The 17,976-nt window shown below is 39.1% G+C and overlaps 1 protein-coding gene across 1 annotated transcript in view; it reads left to right on the top strand.

Annotated features, from left to right (window-relative positions):
* Nucleotides 1-14,802, top strand: part of CMC1 (C-X9-C motif containing 1) — a 45,320-nt gene extending 30,518 nt beyond the window's left edge. Inside the window, exons 3-4 of the mRNA XM_069770961.1 lie at nt 13,122-13,212; nt 14,536-14,802. Of these exons, the coding sequence (XP_069627062.1) occupies nt 13,122-13,212; nt 14,536-14,650 (206 nt within the window). The 3' untranslated portion in view covers nt 14,651-14,802. The remainder of the gene's footprint in view (nt 1-13,121; nt 13,213-14,535) is intronic.
* Nucleotides 14,803-17,976: the final 3,174 nt, after the last annotated feature.

Here is a 17,976-nt window from a genome sequence, read left to right as displayed (position 1 = left end):
TTTGTTTTGCTTTGTGGATTTGTCAAAAGCTTGTTTGTAAATCCTCTTTTTCAAGTATTTCATTTTACTGTCTTCAAAATTATAACCTTTGCTATGGAGAAATGGCCTAATCTCTTAATTTCTCTATAGAATCAGGTCTGTTATTACAACCCCTTATACATGTACAATGCTTTGGCCTGGTACTGTTTGGTTCCAACAGCCAGTAGCATCACAGAAGCACCTGCTTGGTTCTATCTGCTGCATGCTTGGGCATGACATCACGGCTTCAGCCTGGTGCTCCCTTGTCAAACCCAGTGACTGTATCAGCAGAGCTCTATGTTATCAGTTCTGCCTTCTGCTCTCTGATGCTTGGTGTCCATGCCCAATCTGCCTGGGCAGTGCATTGGACCAAAAGAGATGGTAGATTAGAGGGGACGGTGGGTTGGTTGTTTTTAGGACCTTTTTTTTTCCTCCCTTCTGTGATCTGTTTCCCTCCATGAGTAGAAGCACCTGAGCTGACTGCTATCTTTATGCAAGCTTTTGGTCCAGAACGGAACTGCTCTGTAAGTAAGGTTGTAACAAGCTGCCAGTCTTGCATTGTTCTGAATAGCCTTGGCCTCATCTGTTCAGTTTAATGTCTTTGAAAAGTTTGAAGAAAGCATGTATTACTAGCTCAGGGAGGGTGTGTGGCATGGGGGAGTTCCTGATCACGGGGAGCATCGTAATTGCCCTCTTCGTGCAGGGCAGCGTGCAGTGCTCACAGCTCATGGAGAGTTTTTCAGGACCTGAACAAAATACTGAGTTGTAGTGCTTTGTCATTTGAAAAAAGCTTTTGTGCGATAAAGATGCAGGAAGAGTATGGTGGCTGGATTATTTGTTGTCTGGTATTCAGTCCTTTTTAGGTATCCGGTTATCACAGTCATTTATTTAAAAGAATTTACAGAAGATGAAAGATAAATGTTACACAGTTACTACCAAGTTTCCAGATCTTGCTAAGCTTTGGTAGTGTGCTTTCTTGCCATGTCATTAAAACTAATCTCTTCAAAATCATTAAAATAGTAGGGAAGTCTGAAATTCTGACTGCCTACATAGTCAATGATGCACTTTCTTTTGAAAAAGTAATTATACAAATTTTATCACACTGTGGCCACCCTTGCAAAAGGTCAAGTTACTTTTCAGTATACAGTTCAGAATACAGACACAGCACAATTTTTTTTTGTTATTTTCTGAAGAATTGCGCTTCTGGTTCTGTCATCCTTACAAACGCTGAATAGTACCTCATTCAGCAGGAATTCTTCCCACACCTCCACACTGGCATACACTGAAGGCTAGTAATTTTTGAAAAAAGAGAGAGACTAAACGTGTACTGCAAACTAAGGCAAGTACATGGTAGCCTGTTCTGGAGATGTTGGAATGGTGGTTGGGAAGGAATATAGGATGAATTGTGACCTGTGAGGGAAAGTCACTTCCTCTTTTAAAAGAGCATAAGTGTATTAATTTTAATATTGTAACCTTGTTGGAGTGCTCAGAAGGCCTGAAATTTGGACCCTATTCTGTATACCCCATCCCACCCACAACCTCCAGCTGGAACCCTGAAATCAGTTTCACTTTTGCTTAGAGGATATTTTGTTTTATTCAGAGGAGGGAGAAATAATACTTTAATAATAATAATAATACCCCCACCCCCCCATTGGTATTGGAACTTTGTGTTAAAGTCATACTTTTGGAAATACAGTAAATTGAACTGAGGGGGGGGAAAATTATCCCCGAAACAGCATGCTGTAAATTAGAGGTGGTGTCATGGTGGAATAGCTGTGTAATTGTCTCTTCCAAGAGTTACATAAATGACCTGCTCTATCTCCACCGTGTGGTGGAAGGACATAACTGCTATTCCTGCCACTTGGTGAATCTCTGTCTTTTATAAATAGGTATTTTTTTTAACTTTGGAGTTCAGCTAAGGAGTCAGTCACTATGGGACAGAGGGAGGGGGATGTTGTTTCTTTTAATCATCTGTTATGCTAACTTCTCAGCTGTCCCTGAGTGGCTCAGCAGCTCCCAAAGGAGGTGGGAGGATAAGCAGCAGCGAGGCTACTCTCCACAGCTCAAGTTGGATGCACTTGTTTATATAGAAGCAGGCAGGGACAGACAGTAGCCATGGGGGAACTTGCATTTGTTCCAGTTCTGCCTCTTCCAGTGCCTGGTATGGTAATGCTTGATGTCAGGGATACTTACTGTGGGGTAGGAGGAAAATTAGATCAAGTCAGTCTTAAAGGAAGCAGTTATTTTAAAACAGTGCAGTTTAACTAGGTGGCTGTACTCGCTGGGCGTGCTTTACTTGAAACTTTTTATAGAAGGCAATGGTTGTACTTGACAAGAACATTCTTAAAGCAAGTATCTTTAGTAGACAAATGATTTACCCAAGTAAACTGTTTCACAGCAATGTGTTTACTTTGCTTAAAAGGATCTTTTTTTTTTTTGTAATTTCTATGGGAAGAAAAAGAGGTCTGCTTTTCCTGACAAATCTGCCTGAATAGCCCAGCAGATTGTCATCTTTGGGCACTTAAATCTGCCTTGTTTGACAAAGTACAGTCACTGCAAAGCCTTATACATAATAGTTATGCCCTTGCTATTTCTCCCCTGTCTTCTGAGGACATAACCCTCTTCTTTGTATTACTGTGCTCTGGGTGTCTTAGTCAGAAGCAGGAGAACTTGTCTCTTAGCTCTTAAAGAGCTGGGTTGCTTGAACTTACTTCATAAATGTGACAGTGTACTATATTTCTGTGTGTTTGGGGCAAAATAACACACGTATAGATATGTGTGTATACACACACAGACAAAAAATGCTGACAAATCTGGAAATCCAGGATGGGAGATCAGATGAGGTCAAGCTTGTGCCCACTACACTAAAGCTAACATGTAGATATTTCTCCTTATCATCTGTGCCAAAGCTCCATTTGTTGTTGAAGTCCAAGTTCAGTTGAAATTCTAGTGACTAAACACATTACTAAGAAATTATGTCTACTACAGCATTTCATCAGCATTCAGCAATAGTCAGGAAAGTACTGTCTTGACATTTTAAGGTGTGTGTTTTTGAAAAAATCATCTTTTCTGGGTCTGTGATTTACTTAGGAAAACGCTTTCCCTAGTCAAGTTTCATGTGTGCATTCAGAATTCTTATCAAACCAAAAACTAACTTTAATTTTTCCACCCCTCATCCCCCAAAAGTCATTTTGGTCAGATCTCATGTGTGCAGGACTGATACAGAAATGTAGAATGAGGAGAGCTGACCTGTCCTTGGTCAAGCGGCAGAACTGAGAGCTGCTGAAAGGACTGTGAGATTCCAAGGGGGGGGTGGTGGGGGTGGTGTTTCAGAACTCAGTTTTTTAACTCTAATTACTTTGATCTGGCATATTTTTGTTAACAGTTTTAAGTATTTGCCTATTTTTTGTTAGTTGTACTGATTGGGTTGACTTGAATTACTGTGTTAGGCTGTGTTCCTCAGTCTTTTTTTTTAAAATGAAAACATTTTTCCCTTTCTTAAATTTGCTGCTTTTCAGTTTCATTCACTGTCTCTTAGTGCTCATTATGAAATTAGGAAGAAAAGGTCCAACAATCTACTGTGGACAAGTGTGGGTTAATTGGGACAGACAGAAGTACTTTCCTGCTGTTGCTTGGGGTTTCTGGATATACCTCTGACAAACATCTACGATTCTCAGTCCGAATGGGAGCAAATTTTAGACTGCAGAGCATATATAGTGAGTCTGGTGAGGGAGGTGCCCCCAGAGTGAGCTTCTCCATCGTATGGGAATGGAACTGTGTCTTCATTGTTCATGCCTTTCTTGGTTTTATTTGTCATTCCTTGATGCTAGTTTCTTAGAACACTCTTTTTTTCCCAGAGATTTGGTCTTTAGTGATTGTTGGCTTTGAAAACCAACAGAAACCCTGTTAATGTTTCTGTAATAAAAAGTAGATCAGCAGCTGAGCAATGACTTCTGTTTTGAATTAAGTGTTGTTGGAGAATCCCTACATGCCTTACATGTGTTTTCAGAATTGGTATGGTATTGTGGTTTCTAAAAAACCTGACAACACAAATGAAAAAAACAGTAATTTTTTTATAACTTTTGAAACAGAAAGTTTAAATAATCATAGATTTCCTGTATTAATTTGAAAAGCTCCTTCTAAGCCTTCATTTCAGAAAAGAAACGCTCTTGCCAGGTGTGAGCAGTTGACCAAACCTAGAAACTTGTAATATCTACGTGTTTTAAGAAATGAAAACTTTGAAGACTGTTGCTTCTCAGTGAAGGTAGATGGCATTTACAGAGCAAATAACTGCATTGTTCTGAGAGAAGAAACAAAAACAAAAAACAAAACACCAGCCAACTCCCAACAAAAACCAACCCCCAAACATTTTTAATCTGCACAGAGTGCCTTTCCTCCCTACTGCTTTGGCCTATTCTACAGCCAGCTGATGCATACTTTGAGGCCAGTTAATTTTTGCAGCAGGATTTTGAAAACTTCCTAATGAAAAAGGCATCCATGGTATGACACAAATAACCACAACTGCAATAGTTGGGACTTTAGCAGGACTTAAGCAAGCCGGGGCAGTTAGATGTTGAAGGAATTCAGGCTAGCATATGTGTTTTTGGTATTGGGGTGGTTTTTTCCTCGTTCTTCCTCCTCTTCTCTTGGAGCCTTGTCAGTTTAGACCCACCGTGCAAGTGATCGTAAGGGTTTTGAAAGGTATGTGAGAATTTTATGCTTCAAGGTATAAGCCAAGCTTACAGCTGATAAGGGTTAGGAAGAAACTTCACTTGAGAAAATGTTTTTCCATAATGCAGACCTTCTGGCACCATTTTCTGAAGCAGCTATTACTGGCTTCTGAGAAAGATGGTATACAGGACAAATGGGCCCTTTGTCTGATTCAGTATGTTATTTTCTCATCTCTAACTTTAAATGTCCCCTAAAGCAAAGGTTTCAGATTTGTTTCTGGGATATTGATAACATGTATTCTTTACCCCAAGGCAATGTGTTTAGAGAAACCATTTCTAGTTTTTTGGGAAATACTCTTTCTCTGGAGATCACAGTTGTGCTGTCTGCCTTCTTGACAATTCTCTCCTGCTTTATGTTCACCTCTCAATCATGAGACAAGTGACTTTTCAGCATTTCATACTGGTGTGCAAGAGATGCTCTAATCTACTGGAGGATCCTCTGTTTGCGTTGCATATTTTAAGACAAAGCTGGTTTTTCATGCTCAGAGTGCCCTGGAAAAGATTGGGGAGGAAGAGAGATCTTTAACGCAGTGAATATCCCTTCCCTAAAATTCCTGGATTCCTGGAATTGTCTCTCCTCCCTGGTCCTCTGTTGTGTGCTACTATGTATTGATCATCTGCCCTAGGGCAGATGCCTCCAGCAGTACCTTGGAGCTACAAAAGCTGAAATGGAGCAGCTTTTTGGGGTGGTGGTGATAGGGAGGAAAATGGAAAGTGTATGATTACTTTTATGTTATAGCAAATAAGTATTTGTGGAGACAAAGTATTTGATCTGATAACAGAGGTTCACTTGAAAGAATCAAGGTTATTTTATGTCAATTTTCTCTTTGCCCTATATAAGATGCATTTAATTATTTCATGCTATCTCCTTCTATTCAAATTAATCTGTCTTATATATATTGTTGCTCAAATTAGAATAATTCTTTAATCAGCTGTGTTATGCATGCCATAGTAGACTAGAATAGGAAAGCTACTCCTGGCATACTGACGATGCATGTATTTTATTTGTTACTGTAATTTAAAAGTAAAATCAGAAATATTGATTTCTACTTGACTGGAGAGATGATTTAGTTTGAATATCAGACTGATCTTAATCAGGTGAGAATTAATTGAGTTGGAGGTATTAGATATTCAGTGATGTTAACTGAACCATGATCAATCTACAGAGAAGCTTTCTTTTGTACTGTGTTGGAAATATCAAATAGCTTGTACTCTACAATGTAAAACAATCTTTTCATGTTCATCCTACTACTTCCTCTGGCTCATTAAATGCACCAGTAATCTGTTCTGTGCATACTGAGTAATCTTCAAAGTAACAAGCTAATAAATCACAATTTAATACAAAATTAAAAGCATAATAACTTTGCCATAAAATGTTGCTGAGAATGTTTTGTCTCATTTTAATGTTTTTGTACACATTTTACAAACATAGATTTTAAAATCTTGTCCTTGTTTACATTTTGGAGGGACCTGTGTCCTCCTTCCACCATCACCCCCCAAATCCCCATTGTTACTTGGTCATCTTTTCTCCACTCAGTGGTAGAGCTCAAGGAATGACCCAAACATTGGACAAATCTATTTCCTTTTTTGTGTAAAGGAAAAAAACCTACCCCAGGAATAGAACATAAGCCTGGTCCGGATCATGATACAAGCTTTTTTTTTTTTATTTTAAGAGTGTGATAGCAGTATCATAAGTGTTGAGAAAATATAAATGGTGAGATAACACCTCTGTAGGACTTTCTCTTAAGTAGTAAAATTGTAAAGTCTTTAAATAAACTAGAGCCAGACCTGAGAGGATCAATTTGTCTTGATAATGGGGAATATTTCATTTAATTTGTGTACAATAACATCTGCAAAATAGATACATAATTATGATTTATAAAACTAGAGTTCTAATATTATATGAATTGCACAACACTTTGCAATATGAGTCAATACGTATGTGCCAAGTATTGTTATAATCTGAATCTGCAAAAAAAGAACTTTCAGACATAGCCTTCATGCTACATACAGTTCATACACTGAAAATAATAATGGTGGTCCCTTGGTATTATTATATCAACACAGTTTCCAATGCAGCTGGTTGTCTGGAGGTTAAGTCCCACTTTTGTTCTTCTCTTGCTTTGCATGTGAAAAGACTTTCATGTTTGCAGAAGGAAACAATTAAGTATCTAATATTTTTAAATACTTAAAGTAAAAAAAAAATTACTTTAAAAAATCCCCTACAAATATAATCTACTTGCTGGTTGTTCCCCTTCATTAAATCACCAAAAAATAAAAACTTTTTGTTTATTTTTAATGCTTGGGGCAGGGCGTTACAGTTTTCTTCATAAAGTCTTTCCTTTACATATACGTAACTGAAACTTTTGCAGTCCAACACACTGGTTCTGCCATTTCATTTTGAATGCAGCACAGTGCAGAGACCAGCCTACCTCTGCTTGGGGGTGGAGGGGTGTCGTAGGCTACATAAAGAACACTTGCATCCTAAATATGGTGCTTTGTTTTTGTTGTCCACTGTTTGTAGGTCTGCAGACACTGAGATGAAGAATGTTAAATTTAACCTTGTCTGGTTTAATGGTGTGGAAGAAAATCATTATGCAGCAGAGCTGTGGCTCTGTGTTTCGTCAGATCTTGGTTTGTCCCTTTGAGTCAAAATCCTACAAGTTTTTGTTTTCGTCATATAGGAGCAAATATTTCTTGAACCTCTGAATATGTTCTAAGATGAAAATGGGCAGTACTGTGGCTTTTTATTTCCTTTTTTTTTTTAATGAAGAAGTGTATGTACCAGGATGTCTGTTGGTGGACCCCCACCAACTTTGTTGTAACTAACTTTCTGGTAATGTATCTGATCTTTTAAAATTTGAAAATCAATGCTTTAATGTGCTGAGTATTGCATATGCCTCTCTGCTTGGATAGACAGGGAAATCATTTGTCTGGTCTTTAGTCTGAGATAAGTGAACTGTTACCCAGATTCACTTCATTTTTTATCTGCTTCCCATATTATCTTGTAGTAAAGTTATAAAACAGAGTTGGGGGAAAAAGCTATTAAAAATACTAAAGGAAAACATTCTTAGATACTATTTTTCAGCAAAGATTTATGTGGACTGTAAAGATATTTGTAAACAAAGTTCTTTACTGTGTCAACCTTCTAGCTAATTATCAAAGAAACCTTAAGAGTGCTCTGTAACTTAAAGCAGTTCTTAATCAACCATCAAATATACTAATAGTCAGACATTAAAAAATAGTTCTTGATTCCTCCAACATTATTTGTATACTTCTGTATCTGAACAGAATTATACAAAGACTCAGAATAGGATTTTTATAAAAAATAAAAACCTGCATGTCCAGACAGCTTTAGAAATAATTTTAGAAGGCTTTAAAAAGCTCTTTCTTCCATTGTTCTGCGACCTTACATGTGCCAGGATCTACAAAAGCAGATGTTTTTCCCTTTGTTCTCTGTATCCTGCTTTCTCGAGTAGTTAAGTTGAGATAGGGAGACCCAGTGAAATACTGCTCTTGGATCCTGGGCAGCTGGAGATAACGGAGGTGCCGGGGACCAAACTCAGCAACTTCCCTGAGCTGCTCCGGGCCTCAGATGCTCCCTGCTGAAGAGTAAGCCCATGGAAGGGCTCACTCATCGCTGACCTCGGCTACAAAGCTGTCAAGTTTGTCCCTGAAAATCGTAGGAGTTAAGTGGTCCTCCCGTCATAGGCAGATCACCTATATATGCTAGCATGCCATAGATAGCAGGTGGGAACTGGCGAAACTGAATTGCTCTGTGTTCAAATGGGGTTGTTCAGCTTTTGTTCAGTTGAAAGCAGACCTTCGTCTTGGCAAAGATACCGTTTGGCCTTACATACTTGGTTGACGCAGAGAAGGTACTAAATTGCAAGTTTGCTTTAGCAGCTAAAATCTCTCTATGTGGCTGTAACGGTCCAAAAGTAATGAGACTTAAAATTCTCAGGACTGTGCCCAAAACTCATATTGGATTTGCCTTAAAACAGAATTGCAAAGCTTTCTCTGCGCGAGAGAGGAAGGCGACGAAATCTGGCCCCGAATCAGTGCGGAACTGTTCAGTGAACTATTTCTGAGCTGTAGCCTCGAGAAGAGTTCTTTGCTCAGTGTGTGTCCCCTTAGACACAGCCTATGGCACGGAGAAGAGCCTGTGGGGCAAACCTATGTCAGATATGATGTCATGAACCGTAACTGCTGCAGGTGAAAGAGGGGTCCATAGCCAGTTTCCGTGGTAACTGGTAGGCACCTGCAGCTCGTTGACGCAGTACTGGATCTGTCCTTATCTGTGCATAGAGCACTCGGTGACAGACATATGTAGCTGTCCTGGCAAAGCCTCATCAGGGTTCATTTTACAGAAGGCAAGCTTTCTCTCCCTTTTCTAACAAGGCATTTTGACTCCTGTTGTGTTGAGCTCCACCCCTCATTTTATTTAGCTTGTATTTGTAAATACTGGGGATAACTTCTATCGTTTGAAACATTTCTTTCTGTTGTGTTACAATCTGCAGTGAATTTGCAGACTGGCCAAAATTTACATCTAGTTTCGCTGCTGCCTGAGGTTCTGTTTTGGTAGCTTGCTGCTTGCAAGGAGAAAGAAAACATCTTACTGGGCCACAAAATTGAAAAGTCATGGAAAGCCATTTGCTAAAGTCGTAAAGATTGGATGATGCACAAGATTTCAAAAAGATCAATTCTGCTCTGAAAGAGCAATTGTTCTTTGTATCACATGCAGTATATCAGGAAGGAGTTCGTTTGAGTGTGAGACCGGCTTCCCTAGCATTCTGCTTACCGCTCGTAGCTGCTAAAGTGTTAAACTACAATGGGTTTGTAATCAGATGCTGCGTATCCGCTCATTTTGTGGTATCTCGCTAAGCACCCTGAAGCTTTGGTCTACAATGCAGATATTGCTTGAGTGAGGAATGAGTGGTGATTGTCAAGATTATGGAGATGGAGATTAATTCTTGGTTTGAGATTATATCTGGAACTATTGTGCACAATTTGTGAGATTATTCTCCAGACCAGTAGTTTTAACACTCTTTGTGCTGCTCAACATTGAGATGTTTTGTTTCATGAAAAAGTTGTGAGCAAGACAGAGCATAATTAAAAATAAAACAGCATGCTCCAGACTCCTGCGTGGTTTCTGGTAAACGTTTACAGCTAAACCTATCTTGCAGCACATTCCTTACACCTCTGCCAAAAGGATTTTAAAGTGCCAGAAGTAAGAGAAGAGAGGGATAATCAAGTTTTGTGTGCTTATATGAGGATGCCCAATATGCTTTAACCTGCTCCTTTTTTCCCCTCTGTTGTTAAGCATCAGCGACATTAAAGCTAGATAGCTGGAAGCAGTTTTATCACTTTGCAGCAGTGCCTGGCCATGTACCACAAGCGGGGCCTTCTGAAGCCAGGGAATGCTTGCAATTGCAGTTCAGGTTTTGTTCACTGGGACATCATGCCTGTAACCAATCAAGACTGGTGAGCTAACAAGTGAGAGGGACCTCCTGTTGTCTTCAGTGTTTTTTTTTACTTCACAGCTTCCAGAAGGAATGATTACTACAAAAAAACCCCAGCACAGCACTTAAGAAAGTGTCTGCAGAGAGTAGAAATCAAACTGGTCACTAGACAAACCATAAGCTTTCAAAGGCTTCTGATGTTTTTCCCAGAAAAAACAAAGGACATTTCTAGAAATGTGATAATAGGTATGATTTTTCTGAGGTGCTGATGTAGGGACATTCAATGTAAACAGTCCAGGAAAGAACAGAAGAAATGTCAGATTCACCTTTAAAACCAAAAAAATATTTTGATAACCTGATATTTCTCATACTGTTCTGAGCTTACACTGCTTCGTAAACGTCAGCTATCCAGAAGTATCCTTAAGGTTGTGGATATGTATTTGGATGATTTTAGGTCTAAAACTAAAACACATACCAAATGAGATCTTAGAAATTGAGTATGGTTGTTAATAGATACCTTTAAGCACAGGTTACAGTGTCTTCCCAACTGATAATTAACTGGTTAATTATAACCCATTTTTTTGCATACTTTCATCTGATACATTTTCAGGTGGCATATGGTGACGTTACCAGTGTTCAAGGTTAGGTGCTGTGTTGAGGCACATTTTAAGTGTTCATAAATAATATGTTCAAAGTAGAGAAGATGTCAATTCTCTGCAGAGTTTTGCAAAGATATATGTAAGTTTGGCAGTGTAAGGACACTTAAGACTGTCATCAGCACTTTCAGCAAACACTGATTTTATCAAAAGCCTAATTAATATAGCCATGGGCAAGCAGATTAGCCTCATCTAGGGGTTGCTTGCAGCTGTTGGATCACTTTCTCCTTTAAAGTCTTGCCAGTAGTGTCCAGGATACTACTACAAGGTGGATTTGGTTCCACTGAGGTCTGCGATTGCTTAATGCTCATTTCAGTGGGCATCTGCTGTGAGTGAAGGACAGGATTGCTGCTTTTATAGGCACAAATCTCTATTTTCTTCTAAGTTTTGATGTAATGGACATCACATCATCATACAGGATCAACAGTTACTTAGTATGCAAATCTGAAACTTCAGCTAAATGTCTTGAAAACATACAAGGACAGGTACAGGACTGTGCTACAGTTGGTATGTTTGACAGTCATGCCCATATTTTCACATGGTCAATACGTTCCGGGCGCTTGAGGTGCCTTTTTGATGCCCAGCATGACTTCAGAGGTTTATCTATACAGTAAGCTTCAAGAACGGAAGAGATACGTAGTATTTACAGAAATAGCAATTTTTGTATCTGATCGCTGTGTACAAAAGGTGGAAGATTCTAGTGCCAGTACATGAAGTACAAGTTTTTGGACAAAACAGTAAGACCAATGCACTGAGCATATATATACACATATGATACTCAATGTGCGTATACTTAATGTATGTAAACATACTCAGTGTACATATACGCTGAGTATAGATGATGTGATTTACCCTTTGTATGATGTAGCATCATTAAGTTTTGATGTTAATGGATTAGCTCTAAGTTTTGCGAAAGATGTACAAGGATATAACAATTTCTGTATGCCCTAAATTTGCTGGATATTAAATCACTACCAGGAAAAGGTCAGAAGACTAGAAGTGGATGGAACTCTGGAAGGGGACACAGTAGATTTGACTTTGTTCTTCACCTGGCTGCTGGTTGATCTTGGACAATTGGCTTTCTCTCTCCCTCTCTTTCACTTATTTAAATGCAGATGATTACTAACTCAGACCCCTTATAACAAAATAGTTTGAAATCTCCTGATAGGAATAACAGCTAATTCTCATCTAGAGTTACTATTTAGTGAAACGTCTGTACAGGGTGGTGGTAACAACGAGGCATAATTTTAGTTACTCCCAGATAAAACCCACACCCTTAACCATGACTTTGCTGTTCTGTTTCAGTATCTAGCATCTCACTGACTTGTTTTTAAGTCTCAGGACTGACCGGGTACTTTTTACTTCATTGAGCAAATAGATTGGGAAGAGACAGATCATTGTCTCTTCCCCCTTTTATATTCCCTTGTTCTGCCAGAGGTCATGATCCCAGAAAGGTAGATGATCATTAATATTTTTGTGGGCAATGCTCTTTACTAGCCATTTGGACTTTGAAGAAACTCTGTATTGAAGAACAGCTACAGGCCACTACACAACACAGAGAAGATACAGAGAAGATAGAAGTCCTTCTTGGAGCAGTATAGTGCTGTGGAGTACAACCTGGCACTCCCAGCTGATAGATAAGCTGCTGGCTTTCTCCTTGCACTCCCAGGAGACATTTTTGGAAATGCCAGGAAAGAACCATGACCGCACAGTTTCTTACCTCCTGTCCCAAGGGAATCTTCACAGGAGGTGAAATGCCAGTCGATTTCTTTGAGAAAGTTGTTGCTGTCAACATTACTGCCCTCTTCATTTGTAGATACAAACGTGCTTCCATAATTTCAAAAGCTTTCATTGTAGAGGAAATGCTAACAACCCTGGCTTACCTCATTTTTCATGCTTCCTTTTGTTTTGCTGTGATAACCCTGTAGTCGGTATGAAAAGCAGGCACGAGAATCATGGATTTGCTGCAAGAATAACTTCAGAAATTTGTTGGTATTAGCAACAGCAGTATGTGTGTGAACATGTTACGTGATATGAGGGGAGAATCCCAATTAAAATCTTGTTGCTAAACAAGTGACAGAGACCTTACAAACAATGTGAGACTCCAGGCCAACTATGGTTATATTAATAATAAATCAGATCTGGTCTGTGACGTTTTCTTAAATGGTATAGTATAGACATAGGATAATATTTTTACCAATGGTCATTTTTCTAACTTTAATTTAGTTTGTGTTTTTTTCTTCTTTTTTTCCCAGCATTTACTAAATGCTGTCAAGAAACTGGTCTTCTTATGGTGGTGAAGTGTCGGCAAGAGAACACAGCACTGAAAGACTGTCTAGTTGGCTAGTAAGTCCCTCACAAGTTTTTGTTGGTTTTTTTTTTGTTGCATGGCCTATACTAATCTAGAAATAAGTAGAAATCTTAAGTCTTCTCAAAAGGCTTATGCAAGGTTAGTGACTTTGACGTACTTTCTGAACATTGTATCTTCGCTTTATTAAAAAACATGTTGGTCAGGGCCCTACCTGACAAGATTTTATTTCCTTAATAAAGCTGTCCTATGACTATAAAGACTCCATTCTTGATTTAAATGGTGACAGATCTAGATTTTCAGCCCAGACAACACATAGCTTTGTATTCACTATGCTGAATGACATATGGGGGGGTGGGGGTGAGCAGTAGAAGCACCTTCATACCCTGTTAGTGAGACAGGATAAGTTTGTTTTGATTTTGCTGCTTGAACTGTTTTTTAAGATTTAGTCTTTGTCCTGAAAGTGTCCTGCTGTTGTGAACAGCAATAGCAGCAGCAATGGGAAACTGTTCGATATTAGAGAGGTCAACTTGATGCCATGGTGGATTTGAAACGTCTCTTTTGGAAGTCCTAATTTATCCCCAGTGCCATCAGGCTGAAGTGTTAGATTCTTGAATTTCACAGGGTGAGGGTTGGGGATTTTTTGAGTTTGACTCGGCTGGTTTGCTTTTTTGGTGCAATGTGTGTCCTGCCCTGTTAAACCAGAGATTAAGATTAAATGCCTTTGAACTAGTCACAGTTATTCTCAAGTATTGAGAATGTGCAGCCAGGCAAAAGTTCAGGCCTAACTGCAGTGAGAACTTGCTGGAGTTAGTTTTATTTGTACCTTTGCCTTTTTTAAAAATCAAAACAAAACAACACACAAACAAAATTCTACTGAAAAAAAAAAGTTTAGTGCTTGAATAATTAAAGTTATGAGCCAAATGAATTCAATTTAATGATCAAGGACCTACATGTTTATTGTTTGAGACACACACTTGAACCTGTTCCCAGTAGTTGCTTGGGTGCATAAAAAAACGTGAAACTAATAGCAAATAACAACAAATTATTTAGCTGAACTGAAATACCAAATGTCTTTCCCTTTTTCTACCTTTCCTCTTCATGGCTTCACTGTAGAGGCTTGAAAAGGACTGTGCCTCAAGAGAGAGCAGTATCACAAGAAGGCAAACCAACTCAGTATTTAGAGTTTACAAGATAACTTTGTAACACTTATGTACTTCATAAAAAAAGGTATTTTATTATCGAAGGCAGGCAAATTTTCTTTGGGTGTGAAAGGAGGATCAGTTATGAGTGTTATTGATGCAATATCTGTTCCATATTCCAAGATGAAAAACAGTATTATGTATTTGTCTGTCTTGTAGCTATTCTGATCCATTGTTCTATGAAGAATGCAAAACAGAATATTTGAAGCAAAGAGAAGAATACAGAGCAACTGGAATTAAGAAGAAAAGACAGAAGCTTACTTCAAATGTGTAGTTAAAACTTAAAGTGAACTTTTCAAATTTTATATCCAACTTTGATTTGACTTGATTTAAACAGACTTAAATCATCTGTACCCCTCTGTGTGGACTATAACTGAAATACACAAAATGATATGAATGGAGAATAAAATAATCTCTGAACTTAAATGTCAGGTTTTTAATTTGCTGTAGTTACAGTTACAACGCATGCTGTCACACTTTGCAAGGAAAGTTGCAAAGGTCTGTTCTTCTATCTGGACCTGAGATTTTGTTACCAATTTACAAATGGTCTTTTGGAATTTAAAGCTTGCGTCTAGTTATGTGTGGCCAGCTACATAAAAACTTAAGGGTGAATAATTTAAGTTGTATTAACTGATCACAAATTGGGTATACATTAGAATTGGTCTATTTGTCATCTGGAGCTGAGGGTGTATGGAGATGCTTTTGATGCTCTTACTAGAAGAGAAGAGTGGCAAATGCAGAAGGGAACAGCTTCTTGGACCAATTTGATTTATCTTTTTCTTGAAAATGTTGAGTCATAGGAGAGCCTGATAGTACTTTTGCCTACATTGTGACTCATTTTCAAGTCTACATTGCCAGAAGAGATGGATGCCCCATGCCCCTGTGTGGCCCAGACTGACTGTTTTCACTCCAGAGGAAAATGTCATCTGATCTAGACCTTCCCTGAGAATGGGGAGAAGGCATGCTGAAGGCAAAATCATTGAGACCAGTAGCCTCCCCTGCTTTCTTCTTTCAGAATGAAGATGATTGTATAAGCTTCCACACTTAAGGATTGAGCGAGTGACCACACTTGCAAAATTATTACGGATAGAGGTGAGCAAACAACTAAGCTAGGTATGTAAGATGCAGGTCACTTCTTGCAGAAAGGGAAGTATAAGCAAGTCCCTATTTAAAAAGGGGCATCCAAAGGATCTTTTGTACACTGATACTTGAAGCTGCTTAATTGTGGAACTCTCAAATGCGTAAATGGTTTCACTAGAGAGAGTCTGTAGAACTTTATATTACTATTTTGGAATATCTTTTGAAGCATTTTGAAATAAAAAATTTCTTTACAAGTAAGGAAAGGCTGCACTTGGAAACCTTACTCGCATGGTAACCTCAATGCCCTGATTTAAAAAAAAAAAAAATTGTTTTAGTAGTAGGATTTGTTACTTTTCTATCAGGAGATGCAAAATTTTACTTGAGTACTGTTTCACCACAAAACCAGTACTGCTTTAAAGCAATTCAAGTAGGAAATTCAAATCAGACTTTGAGACACTTATATGTGAAAGTACTTAAGTTAATGTTGCAGGTTAGTCCTTGCCCTTTATTCTGTGCCTTTTAGTGGAATAATCAATAATATTGTTGCTTCTGCTATTAGCAGATTGGCTGGAGGACTAGGGAGTGCTTGTGAATGAAAACCTGAAAAGATGTGTAGCATTTTGCCTTGTTAGGCAAACTTAAGTAAGTGGCATTCAGCTCTAAACTAACCACCTTAAAGTAGCTTCTGTGGACTAAAGTTTCCTACACATGTACTTGCTCTTGGCTCCTCAGTTCAAGCATTTTGGAAAAAAATATTCCGAATCAGTTAGTGGAAAATTAGTTGCTTCCCTGTATGTATTTAAAAAACAGGAAACTTAAGGTAGATGGTGAAATGTTTTTTTAAGGACAGCGACTGTTCTGTTTTCCCACTATGAAAATCTGCTACGTTTTCAACCTCTGGAAAGCAGGCCTGGGTGTTCGAAATTGTTGTCAAAAGCACTTCCAAAGAGGATTTGGGCTGGAGCGAGCATTCTCTCGGGGGCAAGTGCCATGTGCTGCCAGTGGTACGTGCCTGCACCGAGGGCGCACCTGGGCCTGACTCCGGTTCACACCGTAGCCGGTGAACAGAGACAACAGCACCAGCATGGGTTTCCCCTTTTCTGGCTTAGCAGAAAGTATGTTCAGCAGGTGAGCGGGAACCCCAGTGCATTGACCAGTACTGCTGGGAAGGAATTAACACCTGTGGTGGAACAAAGCCCAGTTTAACCTGCAGGTATTACTGCCCCACCATTCTATACATGCTGTATGTGAAGGACTGTGACACTTCTGCACTGATAACCAAGCTCTACTGTCAAGCCTGAAATTGCATGTACTGAGTTACACTGTCAGCCATTCATTTCTCTTTACCTGCACTGGTGTGTGTGTAAGGAAGAACTGGGTTATTGCAGCTCCTCCTGTCTTTACTGTGGCACATGCTTAGAGCTGGGCTTTCCCCTTGGCTCCGGCATCAACTTCCTCTGCAGTATGTACACCCACGGCCGTAATGCGATGTTTCCTAGTTTTGAATTCTTGATTTCACACCTTTCACTTTCTTAATGTCTTGTGCAGTATCCTGTATTTTAATTGCATTTACATCTTTTATTTAAAGTTTAAACAAAAGAATGAGTACTGTGAAGTGACAAACTCTCATACTAGTAACTTGCTTTCGATTTTGTTTTTATCTCGGCTGCAACCTCTCCTTCCTACTCAGGTTAACAGGAAGCAGCCCTCGATTCTAATCTGCGTGAAAAAACATCAATAGTCAACGAAGCCTTCAACTGTGCTTCAGCAGTGAACGGGAAGCTTTTTTGCTACATGTTGAGTATTTTTTAAAAAGCACTACTTCTATTTTGTCACAGGTTACTTGTGAATGATGAGAGGGTTTAGCTCCGGCCCTCCCCCCCTCAGCCCTTTGACCTCCCAACACAACAGAACAAACACCTTCACTGCCTGTACTTACTGAGAGTAGCCAGCTGTGGGTGATGAGGAAGAGAGCTGACATCAGTGCAGATGTGCAGTACTTCAGCTAGCCATCTCCATCTAACCCGGGGACTGCAACTCTTAACGGTCCCTAGATTTTTTTGTTTGTTTTTTCGTTTTGAAATCATTTCTGCAGGATTCTTATACATTATTATTCTGTGTAGGAGTAGACAATTAAGTGGAATTAGTCTAGGCGTGTCTCCAGTGTTTTCAAGTTAGCCTATTAATATAAAAAGGTTACGTAAGTGCAGAGGCAGGGACTAACTCAAGTAGGTCAGCCAGAGTCTGAAGCGTGGCAATGCCGCTAGCCCATCATAGTTAACATTTGTAAAGTGCCTGATGTTTTCTAACACGTGGCCTTCTTAAAAATTAAGGTGGCATTACCAAGTGTTTACAGTTCCAGTTTTAACACTGCCTGTTACAGCTAGAAACTCTCACAAAGTTGTGCGGCTTTCTCTGTAGCCGTACAACTAGCCCGCAGCCCATGCTTACCTCCTTTAACGGGAACCATGTGCTCAGCCAGTTTAAAACCATCCACCATGTGGCACTATTGATTGACAT

This window comes from Haliaeetus albicilla, chromosome 2 (genome assembly GCF_947461875.1).
Source record: "Haliaeetus albicilla chromosome 2, bHalAlb1.1, whole genome shotgun sequence".
Taxonomy (NCBI): domain Eukaryota; kingdom Metazoa; phylum Chordata; class Aves; order Accipitriformes; family Accipitridae; genus Haliaeetus; species Haliaeetus albicilla.
The sequence above is the reverse complement of the archived record's forward strand: the minus strand, read 5'-3'. Positions and strand labels throughout refer to the sequence as shown.